The sequence below is a fragment of the Crinia signifera genome, chromosome 5, assembly GCF_055691185.1.
Source record: "Crinia signifera chromosome 5, ASM5569118v1, whole genome shotgun sequence".
Classification (NCBI taxonomy): Eukaryota; Metazoa; Chordata; class Amphibia; order Anura; family Myobatrachidae; genus Crinia; species Crinia signifera.
The window spans coordinates 41,892,828-41,910,673 of NC_139221.1; the positions used below are offsets into that span (position 1 = coordinate 41,892,828).

Consider the following 17,846-nt stretch of genomic DNA (forward strand, 5'->3'; position numbering starts at 1 on the left):
GTGAGTTTGTCAAAATAGGTGTAAAAATTTGGCAAGCGAACATTGTTATTCCTCATAATGGCCTGTAATGTTTAATCTTTTTTTACAACATTTTTTTTTCGATTATTTGCATTTATATAACAAATGTGAGCAATGCTGGCATTTTTAGAGGATATTTGGAACATCACTCACAGATGTTGGAACTCAAAAGGGTTAATACTGTATATATAAGAAGTATGCTCACTGTGCTGTTGAGAAGCGAATTGTTTTATGGTTTCTGCCCAGTTTTTAGAACAATTATTGCGTTTCATATCACAGGGTTGTTTAGACCACACTACAGCCCACACCTGAGCTTGCTTAATATAATGTTTAATAATGCGACTGGGGAGCACATGCCTTGGGCACTGGTTTTGAGTGGTGTTGAGTTGGTTTGTTTCAAAAAGACTTTGATGAGTTTGGACGCATGCTGTGGTGGGGGTAGGCTGCAAAGGGTGGGCTAGGGCTGGATTCAGCAGAGTGTCACAGAGGCCATCGGTGGTTGTTACTGGGCACTGTGCCTGCACGGGTAGACAAATCGGCAGGGTGCAGGCATAGAGGCACTGGGATCACACAGCAATAGAGGTTTTTTTTTCCCCCTTATTTGTGCACGTGATGTCAATACATTGCATGTGCTTCAAAACTGTGTCAGGTGCAGAGCAAGGAGAAGATCCCGGTATGTGGTAGTCCGGGAAGGGGGCGGGGAGAACAGAGGGGTTGTGGGTCTGCTAGATTGCTGCCTTGCTCTGTGTGACAAAAATCCTAGTTCCAGTCCTGAAGAAGACAAAGAAAGGGATACCATTTAAGGTGTGTGTGTGTGTGTGTGTGTGTGTGTGTGTGTGTGTGTGTGTGTGTGTGTGTGTGTGTGTGTGTGTGTGTGTGTGTGTGTGTGTGTGAATAAACACATTGCAATTGGACTTTTTACCAAGACTCTGTTGTTCATGCTCGCTTTATGAAAACTGCCAGGTTCACTTTAATAGCCAATAAGTCGCTCTAAATGTAAATAACCCTTTGCTTCTAAACCAGGCCTGTCCAACGTTGGCCCTCCAGATGTTGTGAAACTACACATCCCAGCATGCTTTGCAATAGTTTTAGCATTCTCGAATAGCAAAACTGTGGCAAAGCATGCTGGGATGTGTAGTTTCAAAACATCTGGGGGGCCAACGTTGGACATGCCTGTTCTAAACTATTCTAATTTCGAAATATTTATTTCCTGTGTATTAAAGTGAAATGGACACACACATACACACATACACACACACACACACACACACACACACACACACACAGATGTGTGTTGATATTGTTGCTGTACTGTATATCAATCAGTTCTGCTTCCAAATGTCCAGGTCATTCTGACCCATTTATATACTGAAATGATCACAATGTAATGAGCCTGCAGCAGTGTAAAGTGCCCACTAGTCTCTTACCAGGCCTTACGTTGTGGAGGTGGAATTAATATCCATAATGAGTTAAAAGGATATGTGTAGGTGGGACAATGATATAATTGGTAGTTATTCCTGTAAGACATTATTTTGTTGCCTAAGGGATTGTGCTTAATTAGACATGTAACCTTGAGTACAAAACTGAGACTAGGCCTTGCAGTGTAAGGGGGAGCTACGCTTCTGCTGCTGATACGTTTCTAAGGGGGAGCTACGCTTCTGCTGCTGATACGGTTCTAAGGGGGAGCTACGCTTCTTCTGCTGATACGGTTCTAAGGGGGAGCTACGCTTCTGCTGCTGATACGGTTCTAAGGGGGAGCTACGCTTCTGCTGCTGATACGGTTCTAAGGGGGAGCTACGCTTCTGCTGCTGATACGGTTCTAAGGGGGAGCTGCGCTTCTGTTGCTGATACGGTTCTAAGGGGGAGCTGCGCTTCTGTTGCTGATACGGTTCTAAGGGGGAGCTACGCTTCTGCTGCTGATACGGTTCTCTTGCAAACACCTGGTTTCTGAATAATTGTAACTTTTATAACATCATAATGCTACATAGGAATGGGGAAGACTGCAAACACTCTAGGGAGAACAGTAGGGGAAATGGGCATTTTTGCACGGCATCTATTCACAGACTGTGAGCTCTATAGCACAACTTTTCTCTGCCCGCAGGTAGAGATGGAAGAGAGCAGCCTGTTCCAGCAGGCACTTCCATAAAGGGCAGTGAACATTTTGTCACTTTTAAAACAAGGCCGGTTGTGCCGTGGTGGAAACACTGTGAGGATATTAATAAACCCAAGATTTATTGGAGCCTTTAAAAGAAAAATAGTTAAAGTCATTTTCTTTGTTATGGAATATTTATTTATAAGTAGCATCTGTTTCAACCCAAGGGCTATGTAGATCACAAGGCCAGTCATCAGTTACTCTGAATTTGCCCCCCCCCCCACACACACACACACACACATACCAAGTCAATACCTCCTGACTTCATGACTACATCCATTTTCATAAGCTCTTTATGAATAGCGAGGGAGAAGCATGTGACCAGCTTTACATTCCAGCCATTGTTGTAGTTGATTCAAAGGATTAATTATTTTTAATTTAAAAGTTGTGGACTTTAGTTTTCTGCAATTGAAAATTCCATTTGTGTTTTATCCTGTGTTCCGATGTTCTGTTGCCACTAGTTTCCCATACAAGTAATTGACAGTTTGTGTTGTCCTGTTTTAGGCGCCTCCACCGAGAGCTCAGAAAATAAAGACTGAGTCTGATGAGGAACAGAAGCCAGAGCTTCAATATGAGCGCAACAAGGTAATCCCCTTCCTCCCAAGCCACCATCAAACGCGCAACCTGGTCCTCCCAAGCCACCATCACACGCGCAACCTGGTCCTCCCAAGCCACCATCACGCTCACAGTCTGTTCCTCCCAAGCCACCATCACACGCGCAACCTGGACCTCCCAAGCCACCATCACGCTCACAGTCTGTTCCTCCCAAGCCATCATCACACTTGCAACCTGGTCCTCCCAAGCCACCATCACACTCTGGTCCACCCAATCCACCATCACACTCGCAGTCTGGTCCACCCAATCCACCATCACACTCGCAGTCTGGTCCTTGGAAACCACCATCCCACTCACGGGCTGGTCCTCCAAAACAACAATCCCACTCACATTTTGGTCTTCTCAAGCCACCATTACAATCTCAGGAGTTTATTTATTAAAATTGGAGTTCTATTAAAGATGGATGTTGCTATGGGCAACCAATAAGAACCTAAATTTCATTTTCAAGGAGCCTCCCAACACACTCGGTCTGGTCCATCCAAACCACCATCACACTCATTGCATAACGAAATATGCCTATGGCTCAGTATAGTGCCATAGTATAGCATTGGTATACTGATCGTAGTGTGTATACAGAGATGGATGCATTAAGTGCAACTCAGAATCAAATTCTATATGTCATCTGTGAGGAGATAAACAGTCTGAGGCTGCCCAAAAAAAGGCTAATAAAGGGAATAAAACTTCATGTTCATATTACTCTCAACCACAGTGTGTAAGTTCGAGGATAAAGTTTGCTCTTTAAGCCAATCTTGAGCAATTGGGGCAACTCTTCTCCTCAGCCTTTCTCTCCTGTTATCTTCTCTGTGTTTCTCCAGACTTCTCTGTCAGTCACTAGTCTGAACATGGCTGTAGAAGTTAGGGGACATTTTTAAAGCGCAATGGAATATGCTTACACTGTAAAGTAAATGTTAATAAATAGTAATCGATATCATGGTCCATGTCTTGAATTGTTTTCAAGTGGTTCTTTTAGATGGAGAACTGTCAAAATGTATAGATTTGATGCTGCCCTTGTAATGATAACATCCAATGCTTGCATTGTTCAGGTGACTGCTAAACCAAAAGAGGAAGATGATGATGGACATCCGAGCAAAGTATTGGTGTTAGAGTTTCGATCATTAGTTGTTAATCGACCGGCTAGAAACAGTCGGCTCACTACCAACTCGAACAATGGAAATGGACCTAATTTCAAGAAATTCAGAAAGGTAATCCATTCCTGGGATTCCATAGGGGTTTTCACTACAGAGCTTCACATTAAAGTGTGCCGTATATGTTGTTTCATTTGCTGTGTGATGAGCTTCTCCAAGAGGTGTATCCAAATAAGATATGGTACCTGATTTCCATGGGAAATACACAGTGCATTCACATAGCAACCGACAATACTTAGTAGTTCTTCATTGTAACTAAGACACAGCATATCTGCTATTATACCTATATGTCTGATTTATTTATAAAATATTATTCTCTGTGTATATAGATAGCATATCCAGGAGCGGGAAGCTTCCCCCATATCATTGGGGGCTCTGACTTGATTGCTCACGATAAGAAGAAAAATTCAGAGATAGAGCAATGGTTGCAGCAGGAGATGGAGGTAAGGAGAATAAAAAAGTGGTCATATGTTAGGCTGCTACTAATGCTTCCAGCTATTAAATCATGTTTTTTAAATTGCATTCTTTGTCTTCTTCATCTTGTCCTTCACCCTCTCCTTCTTCTTCTCCTTCCTTCTACCACCTTCTTCTCCTTTCTTCTACCACCTTCTTCTTCTTCTACCTTCTTCTTCTCCTCCTTCGTCCTACCACCTTTTTTTCCTTATTCTGCTTTCTTCTCCTTCCTTCTACCACCGTCTTCTCCTTCCTTCTACCACCTTTTTCTTCTCCTTCCTTCTACCACCTTCTTCTTCTCCTTCCTTCTACCACCTTCTTCTTCTCCTTCCTTCTACCACCTTCATCTTCTTCTCCTTCCTTCTACCACCATCATCTTCTTCTCCTTCCTTCTACCACCATCATCTTCTTCTCCTTCCTTCTACCACCATCATCTTCTTCTCCTTCCTTCTACCACCATCATTTTCTCCTTCCTTCTACCACCATCATCATCTTCTCCTTCCTTCTACCACCATCATCTTCTTCTCCTTCCTTCTACCATCATCATCTTCTTCTCCTTCTTCTCCTTCCTTCTACCACCTTCTTCTTCTATTCCTTCCTTCTGCCACCATCTTAATCCTCACCTTCCTTCTACCACCGTCATCGTCTTCTCCTTCCTTCTACCACCGTCGTCTTCTTCTCCTTCCTTCTACGACCTTCTTCTAATTCTCCTACCTTCTTCTTCTTCTCCTTCCTTCTACAACCTTCTTCTTCTACTTCCTTCTTCGACCTTCTTCTCCTTCCTTCTGTTGCCGTCTTCTTCTCCTTCCTTCTGCCACTGTCTTCTTCTCCTTCCTTCTACCACCTTCTTCTTATTCTCCTTCCTTCTGCCACCGTCTTATTCTTGCACAAACTGAAGCTTGCTGTACATGCTGCATTATAAGGTGACTGGCAAAACATGTATAATAATGCCTAATAAGTAATTTACCCTGATTGTTTACAGTAACATTGGTAGGCCCATACATTCAAAGTTAGTTAGATGCTAATGCTGTGTGTCTGCAGTCAGCCATACCAAATGCTGATCCGACCACTCGGTGAATAATCGGATACCATAAACGTGACCAAAACTACTTAAGCTCAACAGCAGGATCGGCCTGTGTTTTGCAGCATAGCATGCCCCTTATGTGTTACATGCTAGGGATAGGAGCCATAATGTGTTGTAATCTACCTAATGTTAGGCATAGCGTAGGCCTTCCAGCACTGTCTTGCAGTTCATCTCCACAAAATTAAGTGGATTACAATTTGTTAAAAGAATATATTCAGCTAGTTACAACTGGCAGGTCATCAGAAAAATGTGATATTGTGACAGATAAATACAAATGCAATGTTTTTTTTCTGTAGGAGCAAACGCAGCAAGCTAGAGAACAGTCACTGGCCGAGGATCTGTTCAGGTGAGTACAGTTGCCTTACAGAATGTGTGGACCGAAAAAGGGGGTGATTCACATTCATTGGTATTTAAGCGAATTCGGCCCCGTTCCAATGGTTTGGGGACTGCGTAGGTAGCATGTGGATGCCCAATGTTTTCTGGGCGTGCCCACAAAAATGGTGGGTGCCCCCAGAAAAACACTGGGCGAATGCAGGCGTGGGGAAGCCTGCATGGTGTGGCTGACGTCACAAGAAGTAAGCGTCCGCCCCGTTCTTAGACATTTCCGAGCCACATAAAAGTCAGTGTAGACTGACTTTTATTTGCAAATGGGGAAAAAAAATAATTTGATGGTCAGTGACCAATATCACACTATGTGGGGCGGCTGGAGGGCCACTATAAGTAGTGGAGATGATGGCAAACGTGAGAGAAGGATGAGAACAAGAGGGCCCTGCTCCTGAGAGCTTACAACCTAATGAGAGGCTGATGGAGAAGGATGACACAGTCAGGTGAGTCGGTGGACAGGACAGTAATAACTGTCCTGGATGAGATATGTAAGGCTTTGGTAAAGAAATAGGCTTTGACGACATTTGTGAAGCTCTGCAGAGTGGTGGACAGTTTGCTAGAGAGTGTTAGTGATCATGAGTAAGGAGCACAGTTAGTATACTGGAAGCGGAACTCTGGAAAGGTTATCAGTATTCAGTATCACTCTCCATGCTCTGAATACCTCCTGACAGCCCAAACATGCAGAGTAATCCTTGTCCAGCTGAGAAGAGAAAGGGAAAATGTTGGGTGGTCTGTACTGTAACAACTCCTTGGGCCTGCGGCTGTTTCTCCATATGGCGGTATCAGCCTGCTTACTAGTGCAAATCTGTGTAGCTGGTGGTGGAACCCTATAGCTGCCATTATTTGTAATCAATTTTTTTATTGCATAATATTCAAAACACAGACAAACATTCGGGATATAATTCATATCAATCTTGATAGGAATGATATAGCTGCCATTATTATCATTCCTTATGATTGCAAAAGATCTAGCTAAAACAGATGTCCAATCTTCCCAGCTCAGTCTAGTGCGAGTGAAGATGGCCTACACTCCCGTGAGACAGAAGAATGCGGTTGTGCGGTTTTTGTGTCTATGAAGTGATGACTTTTAGCAGATACAGTAATATCTGTAAATGTATGAAGCGATGGCCATACTGCTGCTTGCAAAGATCATCTGCTGGTGTCTGTGTCCTGTGAGTCCAGGGCTCGTTATCCGCTCCCAATATCGCTGGCGTCTCTTGCCCTTTTTTTCTTCTGTAAGGACTTCCATATTCCATCTTGCAAACATGTTTTTGGAAGGAGCTTGATCCCGCTGTATTCCATGAAATGTGACCTCACAGGAACATTTCTGATTGGTAGTGCCTGCGGTGCCATTTTGTGCCAATGTTTTTATAGTTGCCTAGACCTGAACTTCTGTGTAGTAAGTGTCAGGGGGATATGTACCGTATATTGCAGTGTAGAGTGGAGATGTTGCCTGTTCCATCCAATTATCTACTGTCACATTATAGAATTTATTGGATAAATATTACATAAATATTACATTGAAGCAGATTTCTTGCTATGGCCAACTTTTCCACTGGTCTTGTTCTCCACTATGTACGCTGCATCTCCCCCAGCGTACTGCTCATGGAAAAACGTAATCGTCATTGTGAATTTCTTAAAGAAGGGGTGCAGACAGTGGAGAATTTTGAGGCTCTTCCACTATCTGCAAGTCCTGGCGCTATTCAGAGATGTATAAATAAAATGTACTGTATAATAAATTGGAATCAATCAGTCCACTGCTGCTGCAGGTGTTTAGTGAGTCTGCTAAAAGCTCACAATAAAGGCAAAAAAAGAAAAAGGAATAAACACTATGCGCTGCTGAGTGGATATTTTATTTGTGTGAACCTCACTGAATAAAATTAACACTGGTATGCGGCGCCCATCGCATAACGTATTTAGTGGTATGCGATATTCCCGTTGAATTAACAGGAGTGCTTGTACAATGAAATATTGCATAGCATTGCATGCCAGCAAATGGCATGTGATGCGATGTGATTTTTAATTGTACAAGCACCCTGATGGGTGCTTACAATGTTAAATGCACCCCCATTGTCAACGACACCCCCACTATCAAGGACAACCCGAAGCGTGGCGAGCGCAGCCGCGAGGGGAGGCGGTACGCTTCCTCCGACCTTTTCATACCCCCACTATCCACGTCGGCGTGGAGTTGATTTTAGATAGTGTGGTGAGCGCAAGCGGAATACGAGCCCGAAGCGTGGCGAGCGGACGCGGAATACATGTAAAGTAATCCGTGTCCCCTCGCGGGGCTCGCTGCGCTCACCACGATTCGGGCTCGGTGGTTTGCTGCGCTCGTCAAACTATCTAAAATCAACTCCATGCCAACGTGGATAGTGGGGGTATGACAAGGTCGGAGGACATGTACCGCCGCCCCTCGCAGGCTCGCTGCGCTCGCCACGCTTCGGGTTGGCGTTGATAGTGGGGGTGGCGTTGACAATGGGGGTGCATTTAACATTATAAGCACCCATCAGGGTGCTTGTACAATTAAAAATCAATTTCGCATTGCATCCATCGCATGCCGCTATATTGCATGTGATGCGATAAGATGCACTTCGATCAAAATCGTGGGCGCCATGCTAGGAAACAAGTACCGAAATAAAATATTGAAGCATGCCAAATGGCGTTGATAAGACACTAGGGATTAGTGGTTAGTATGGGGATCTCCGTGCAGGTCAGAATAATAGTTAGTAAAGGGTTAATTCCAGTCACTGGTAAAGCAGTGTTTTGTAACTCAAGCAGGTATTTGGGAGAGAGCAAGTAAGTTGTTAATACACATGAAGCCAATTAGCGAGTAACTATTTCGGCGTTAACCCAATACTCGCTAAACCCACCACTCAAGGGGTTAAAGAAGAAACAGCTATGAATCATTGGCAGCCGGTGTAGTCTCCTTCAAGTATTCTTTGTGACTCGTCATCTCCAGTTGTTTATCATTGACCCTATATTTAGACTGCTTTTGTATCCATGAATACAGCCATTCAATAGGCCTCTTCTAGCCAACACTGGATGCTGTATCTTTAGCTGCGAGCATAATGGAACCTAAACAAAGGAAATCCCATTCCTGTCCTCGTTATCTCCTTATTTTCTAGTATGTTTTGTCTCCTTGTATAACCCGTATGCAGAAAGTCCATACTAATTCTCTTTGCTCTTTATTCACCCGATGTAGTGTTCATTCTAGCACCCGTCATCTGTGAAAACCCATGCAGTTCCTGTTCCCTGCCAGGGGTGTCGCTGTCTGCTGTGGTGTTTCTAGCACAGGCCTGGTTTGCATATCAGTGCTGATATACAGACCACTCTGTGCTAGAAGCACTACAGCAGACAGCGACACCCCAGGCAGGGAAGAGGGACTGCACGGGTTTTCAAAGGCGGCGGGTGCTAGAATGAACACTATTATGTACTATAGATATCCTGTGTTTTATAGTGCCTTCCTCCAAAAAGTAATCTTTGAATATAGATGTAGGCGTACCCTGTATAACCTTCGTTTCAGCTTTATGTGATTTGAGCTATTAATTACTATGAGATTGGCCATAAATCTGTAGACCCTCCTGTATTTCCTCCAGATTGCTGCCTAGCTGTCATCTGGTCCGTCTCGGTTCACAGTTCTTCATTTGGATATAGAGGGTTAATCTGGTTGACTCTCTCGGATGCGAATTTGAATCCTTGCGAGTCAACCAGATCCCGCCTTGCGGATGGTGGTTCGCCGGCCTACCATTCGCACAGCGTGTACGTTCGTACAGCATGCGAGTGGATGTTTCACATAAACATCCATCCGCGGCCTGCGGGAGAACACCCACATCATTTGATGGTCTCCAACCATCGAATGATGTTGAACGTGTACGCATGTCTAAGAGCAGCCTTACATCTGCGCGCACATTCTGAGGTAAGAGGGCGGGCAGCTGACATCCGTCGATGTAAGCCGCCCGCACCCGCGTCATCTGTCTATTAGCATGAGAACGCCCATGAAACGCTGGGCGTTCCCATATGCTAATAGATCCCCCGCCCTCTGCTGGCAAGGATGTGCAGACACAAAACAACGGACCCCTTGTGAACGTAGGGGTCTGTGCAAACTGACCTGAATAAGGTCCATAAAGTATTTAATGACCCAATGGATAGTTTCTTGGTATTGTTCTGGATATGTTTCTTGGGGTCAGAGAGCATACGTATTGTATTGTTACTTTATAATTACCGGTAATAAATAAATCCTTATCAAACCTCACAAATAATATTATTTCTTGGTAGCTTTCATTCCCGCTACCGGCTCAGTAATAGAGCACCAACATGGGCATGGAAATAAAAAAAAAACGGAATTAAATACTATATGCATTAGATTCATGGGACTGATGGTGCGTACACACTGGCCAATATTTCGGCTGTTCGATTGAACGGCCGATATATCAATACGCCATCGGCCCAGTGTGTAGAATATATATATATATATATGTCACAGTACGGTCCGGCACTCCCTCTGAAAGGTTCAATTGCCCCGGTGCCTGTCTCAGTGGACAGTATAGCAAAGGAAAAAAGACTAGCACTCGTAGGTCTTTCTTAGAAATCTGTATTCGGCAAACAGTGGAACAAACCAACGTTTCGGGGCAGCGCCCCTTTGTCAAGGTGTGGGTTCACACACCTTGACAAAGGGGCGCTGCCCCGAAACGTTGGTTTGTTCCACTGTTTGCCGAATACAGATTTCTAAGAAAGACCTACGAGTGCTAGTCTTTTTTCCTTTACTATATATATATATATATATATATATATATATATATATATATATATATATATATATATATATATATATATATATATATATATATATATATATATATATATATATATATATTATATATATATATAGATACTGTTGTGATCAGTGAGCAGCACTGATAATAAGTCCAAGCCCAACTTTATCAAAGAAAGGTATATGTGAAAATGAGCACTAAGTCCAATTTGATGAACTGCTGCAACCTCTCACGCCAGGAGCATCCAGGGTCAGGATGAAACAAATATCTACAATATACAGAAAAGAGAGGTGCGCTTCATAGTGCAGGTAAAAGAGTTTTTTTTTAATAATACATATAATAGATCCAGGTATGTACAGACAATTGCTCGTACCATGATATAAACAATACCCAAGGCAAAGCAGCTCCTCTCACGCCAGAGACGTCTTCAGGACAGGGAGTAGGTGCAGACGCTGGATTGCGCCACAGGAACCAACCGCACAAGCCGACGAGAAGGCAGGTAAGCTGGAGAGATGCCGGGGCATAGACAAGCCACGCCCTAACGCGTTTCGTCAGAGACTTCGTCAGAAGGCGTGGTCTTGTGAATACCCGTGTTCAATATAAAGCAAGAAAAACCAATAAGGGACCTCCATTGATTATGTGACATCACAGCAAGGTGTTACACATTATATAGGCACCAGCACAATAATGATCACTTTGTGAAAAAATCTACAATGTTCTTATAGAACCAACTTCGTAAATACAAAAACAATTTTTTTTTTTTTTAAACAACAAGCAATACATTTACAAGAAATATATATTGCTGATCATATAAAAACATATACCATTACACGTACATAAAATATCGTTCAAATATCATTTAAATACATCATCCAAAAGGATGACCCTATACAAATATTTCTGCATAGAAAAGGGGAATTTTTGTAAAACATTGATTAATGCTACACTATAAAAATACAAATATGAATAAAAAAGATATAAAACAGGGAGAACACTATATTATATTGCACAGACTCCATAAGAATATGAAAGATGGAAAAATGAAGAGATGGAGAAGGGAAACATCATTGGTTGATAAATGGGGTTATTTCGTACCCTTCATTAAGACCCCGCGGTGTTAGGGTATTCAATTTTAGAATCCAATAGGTTTCCCTACGCAACAGACATTTCCCTACGCAACAGACATTTCTCCCTATCTCCTCCTCTTTTAGGCTGATGTACTTGTTCAATAGCTCTAATCTTCATAGAAGTGACGGGGAACTCTATGATTAGTTAACCCATTCTTTATATTGCGCTGGTGTTCTAGCGCTCTAATCTTTAGTGCTCTCTTAGTCTTTCCCACTTAGTGTAGATCACAGCTGCAAGATAAAACATAAATCACATGCGTGGAATTACAATTGAGAAATTGATGTACTTTAATACTACTCAATTTAGGATTCAATAACTCAGAACCTCTTGTTATATGTTTACAGATCTTACAAATGTTACAAGGGAAGCACCCTTTTATCTCTAAAAAGGTACCAGAAATGACAGGATTGATTTGTGCAAGCTGGCTTTTTGCAATCATATGCTTGAGGGTTTTGGCTTTTTTGAATACTAGGCTGGGTCTATTAGATAACGAGTCACCCAGAATAGGGTCTAGTTTCAAGATATGCCAATTTCTCTCCAAGATATTCTTCATTTCTTTTTCCTTGTCATTATACTGTGTCACAAAAAGACAGTCATTTTTCTTAGTAAGAGATTCAGGCTGTGACTTATATTCCAATAAATCTGCACGATCTAGAGCTCTAGCTCTTTCACATGCCCGATTAACAGTATCGAGGGGATAACCTCTTTCATTACATCGTGAGGTATACACATTTGCCTGAGAATCATAAAGGGAAACATTAGAACAATTTCTCCTTAGACGAATGAATTGTGAAAAAGGTATGTTTTGTTTCCAAGAGTTAAGATGACAACTCTGATATTGCAAATAACTATTGCAATCTACATGTTTAAAGAACGTGGATGTTTCGATATCCTTGACATCTGGATATTTCTCAGAACTCAGAAAAAGGTTGAGGAATTCAATATTTTTCTTATCAAACTTATGGGTAAGTGTTAGATTATAGGTGTTATGATTAAGCGTTTCTACAAAATAATTAAACGATAATTCATCACCAACCCATATGACGATAATATTGTCGATATACCTTTTAAAAAGAACCACGCTCTTAAGCAGATCTGGGGTAAGGGTATTCTTTTCCCAATCACCCATATATAGATTAGCCCGACTTGGGGCGCACATATCGTCCCCATCGCTGTGCCCCAAGTCTGGAGGTACCAGCACCCCAAAAATTCTAAATTCTATTGCAATACAAATTTTAAGCAATCACAAATACATTTCTGATGTAAAAATTCAATTTATTTGTGATTGCTTAAAATTTGTATTGCAATATAATTATTTCGAATAATTCCACGCATGTGATTTATGTTTTATCTTGCAGCTGTGATCTACACTACGTGGGAAAGACTAAGAGAGCACTAACGATTAGAGCGCTAGAACACCAGCGCAATATAAAGAATGGGTTAACTAATCATAGTGTTCCCCGTCACTTCAAGTCCGTTCATAACAGTGACCCTAGTTCTATGAAGATTAGAGCTATTGAACAAGTACATCAGCCTAAAAGAGGAGGAGATAGGGAGAAATGTCTGTTGCGTAGGGAAACCTATTGGATTCTAAAATTGAATACCCTAACACCGCGGGGTCTTAATGAAGGGTACGAAATAACCCCATTTATCAACCAATGATGTTTCCCTTCTCCATCTCTTCATTTTTCCATCTTTCATATTCTTATGGAGTATTAATCGTAAAATATTGCTTTATGTCTGTGCAATATAATATAGTGTTCTCCCTGTTTTATATCCTTTTTATTCATATTGGTATTTTTATAGTGTAGCATTAATCAATGTTTTACAAAAATTCCCCTTTTCTATGCAGAAATATTTGTATAGGGTCATCCTTTTGGATGATGTATTTAAATGATATTTGAACGATATTTTATGTATGTGTAATGGTATATGTTTTTATATGATCAGCAATATATATTTCTTGTAAATGTATTGCTTGTTGTTTTTAAAAAAAAATAATTTTGTTTTTGTATTTACGAAGTTGGTTCTATAAGAACATTGTAGTTTTTTCACAAAATGATCATTATTGTGCTGGTGCCTATATAATGTGTAACACCTTGCTGTGATGTCACATAATCAATGGAGGTCCCTTATTGGTTTTTCTTGCTTTATATTCAACACAGGTATTCACAAGACCACGCCTTCTGACGAAGTCTCTGACGAAACGCGTTAGGACGTGGCTTGTGACACCCGTCTTGTCTATGCCCCGGCATCTCTCCAGCTTACCTGCCTTCTCGTCGGCTTGTGCGGTTGGTTCCTGCGACGCAATCCAGCGTCTGCACCTACTCCCTGTCCTGAAGACGTCTCTGGCGTGAGAGGAGCTGCTTTGCCTTGGGTATTGTTTATATCATGTGGTAATCAGTCCACAGAGATTTTATATATGGTACGAGCAATTGTCTGTACATACCTGGATCTATTATATGTATTATTAAAAAAAACTATTTTACCTGCACTATGAAGCGCACCTCTCTTTTCTGTATATTGTGTGTATGTATATATATATATATATATATATATATATATATATATATATATATATATATGTGTGTATGTGTATGTGTATATATATATATATATATATATATATATATATATATATATATATATCTGTGCGACTGCGTCCACAAATATATTGCGGCGGCTGTGCAACACAGCCGATGCCCGATGTATCTAAAGATTTATCGTTGCACAGTGCTGTATGTACAAGCGATTCGCTGGCCGCCCGTACAGCGGCACCATGAGCCAATGGTTAGTGACAGCTCATTGGGCAGATGCATTTGTGATGTCAGTCTGAACGTATCGGGCAGCGTGTATGGGGAACACCCTGCCAGACCCGTCTGCAGATATATCTACTAGTGTGTAACCAGCTTAAGAACTCTCTCAGGTGCGGCACAGGGAGACTTTCGGCACAGATGTATTAGTGAACCCCTAAAAAGGCTGTAGGACACCTGAGGTTCTCCAGTTGTTGTACTTTACATTGATTAGGATCCCTGGCCCTGACCAACTTATATCACTTATGCTTCTCAGACATCGTCCTAATAAATACTATACTGCAAAACCATAATCACTCGCACTACATACATTAGGAAGAGCTGAGGCAAAACAGGGCTGTTGCTTTTACCTTGGTGCTTTGTGTACCTAGGCACAGGATTTAGAATGACTAATTAGGATATTAGTTACAGCCGCCTGTCAGAGCAGGAGCTGAGCCACGCGGCGAGTTATTTTCAGCTGTGTGTGCGCTTCTCTTCCTTCCTGGCTTCTCTGAAGGATAATCAGGAGTTGCTGGGAAACAGCAGCCATCTGCAATTATATTCCCAGCTAAGTGATGAGGCAGTTTGGCTGCTGCATTTCCCTGCCTAAGCAAATACAGCTTAGTAAATGGGATTTGATGATGGGAAAAGTGCTTAATCACTTTATTGTATCTGAGGCATTTCTAAATCCAAGCACAACATGTTTTTATCCATACTATGTGTGACATTTTGCACAGTGGCCCTTTCCATAGGGTGGATAACACCCTGTGTTTGCCTTGGTAGATAATGTGGATATATATATATATATATATATATATATATATATATATCTATATATATATATATATATTGCAGTACATGAAAGCTGGCAGCAAGGCTATCCCTGCACCAAACATTTATCTGTCAGCCATTATATTGCTATCGTCAGCCCCTGCGAGCATGAGCCGCGCTCCATCTGTAGTATAAATGGCCCTAATCTGATTTATAAAATGATCGTTGTGAACCTCATTTCATTGAGTGGATGATCGATCCAGTTCTTGCTGAAATTTTCTGAATTTTACAAGTTTTTATTTTTATAACTATTCAAGTAAAGGATAACCCCTGAAGAAGTCCTGTCTGACGAAATGCGTCGTCTTTTTTTTTTTTTTTAAGATTTACTTTTGGAGAAATCAACTGAAAAATATCATGTCCCTAAAAGGATGAACTTCATTTGTCCAAAAGTGATAAATTGTCTGAATTGCTGAACGACATATCAATATACTTTGTAAAAGTACTATTTTATTAAATTGTGGTATTTTTTCTTAATAAATATTCTTAATATTGTATGGACCTTTAATACAGACAAATGAGCAAAGTAATTAGTTAAAAATATATATTTTTCAGTTCAACGTAACCTAAGATTATAAGAAAATAGCTCCCATTTCAACAATAAAAACAGTTAAGGGACCAGATTCTCTGAGCTTCAAAAATGATAAAATAGAGAGTGATAAAAAGCCAGCCAATCAGCTCCTGCCTGACATTTTTCAAACACAGTCTGTGACATGGCAGGTAGGAGCTGATTGGCTGGCTATTTATCACTCTCCATTTTATTACTTTTGAAGCTTAGAGAATCTGGCCCATGGTGACCATCGCTGTAGGATGATCGTAACGATGAGTGAAGAGATATAAAATGGTGTTGTATCCCTTTAAATTTCAAAAGGGCCTCCACACATAATTTGCTAAAAAAAAAAAAACAACAACAGGTTTTTCTTTTGTGTGAAAGGGTCAACACGGGTTTTAAATCCCGGCACTCCAACCCTGCTCTTGACCAGGGTCGGAGTGTTGGGATTTAAGACCCGTGTTGACCCTTTCACACCACAGAAAAACACGGTTTTTTTTAGCAAATTCCCGGGTTGAAAAAGCTTTAACCTGATAATTTGCTTCTGGTGTGAATTTGGATCAGGCTGCATGCGGCAAAATGACCCGGCACTCAAAAATGCCGGGTAATTGCTGGGTGGCTGGTGTGAAAGGGGTATAAGGGGACCAGCAGCTAATCATATGTATATAAGTGCAAGGTCAGAACAACTATTTTCTTTTAGCTTCAAACCCTGTCATCCATATGATCATTATCACTGCTAAGGTATCTTTTTAGGGGTGCTGCTTAGATTATTTTGTCACAGGATAATGGTATTTTTACATACAGTATATAATTTAATTTATTTATTTATTTTTGTTGTTTTTGCAATTCACTAAAGTTTGTGTTTCTTGGGGAAAAACTTTGACAGCGGCTGATTTCAATTGCCATTATGAAAGCCTATGTCACAACGCTTCCTCTTGTGAAATTTATAAAACAGAAAAATGACCGTATGAGGAAGGAAGTGTTTACAGTAGGTGCAGTACAAAATAATTACCATCAGAGATTTGGAATGGACTCACTGACAATGACCTTGGTCCAAGAATTAACGTGACCATAATTAGTAATACCAATTTATTGTTTGCAGCTGTACTATATAATGTGGATATAATTGATGTCTCACGTTTGTTTTTTATTTCTCCGTTACGATAGGTATAATCCCAAAACGGTGAAAAAAAGACGATAGAGAAGATACCATAAATGGAACTGAACGAAAATAATGCCAATAAAACATGTTTGACTGCATTCATTTGATTTGTAATATTTCATTGTGTTGGTGATTTATTGTGCATGGATTGCATACGGCGGAACGTGTTTGGTCAGGGTTATGCTGCACAGCTACAGCCTGGGAGACGGCTACCAAACCAGAATGTAAAACTGGACAACAGGTTCTAGAACCAGACCACTGCTGGGTCAACTCATGAGGGACAGCAGCCTACTCTCCCCAATGCCGCCTCTGGGATGAAGAGTAGCCAAGTCATGTTGGCAGGAGAAGGTGGAGTGGACCGAAACAGTGCTGGCCGGTATCATGTCTCAGATGGTACAGCTGCTGTTCTTTTACACAAAACGTTCTATGGGATCCAAGTGGCAGCTGGCAAGCGCAAGTTGCCCCGTGAACTACTACTAGTGTAATTTGAACTGTGCGGTCTTCCAAGCCTTGTTAGATGGGTATGGCAGTATATAGCTGGTAAACCAGTTATACTAAGAGGCGCTGCTGCATGCAGTGACACCTTTTAATGACACAACCAATTAGATATGGGTGTTTACCATAAACATCAATTCGCAGCTTATGGGGAAACACCCACATCATTTGATGGTCAGCTAATGATGCACATGCAAAACTAAGACACTCCATAATCCCTATAGGCACAACATATGGCATAGAGAGTACATATGAAGCACACATTCAG

The 17,846-nt window shown here is 41.3% G+C and overlaps 1 protein-coding gene across 1 annotated transcript in view; it reads left to right on the forward strand.

Moving 5' to 3' along the window:
• The window catches only part of NBN (nibrin), a 54,029-nt gene extending 36,848 nt beyond the window's left edge, over positions 1–17,181 (forward strand). The window contains exons 12-16 of the mRNA XM_083187091.1: positions 2,675–2,755; positions 3,829–3,987; positions 4,260–4,373; positions 5,764–5,813; positions 17,089–17,181. Of these exons, the coding sequence (XP_083043217.1) occupies positions 2,675–2,755; positions 3,829–3,987; positions 4,260–4,373; positions 5,764–5,813; positions 17,089–17,122 (438 nt within the window). The 3' untranslated portion in view covers positions 17,123–17,181. The remainder of the gene's footprint in view (positions 1–2,674; positions 2,756–3,828; positions 3,988–4,259; positions 4,374–5,763; positions 5,814–17,088) is intronic.
• The last annotated feature ends 665 nt before the right edge of the window (positions 17,182–17,846 follow it).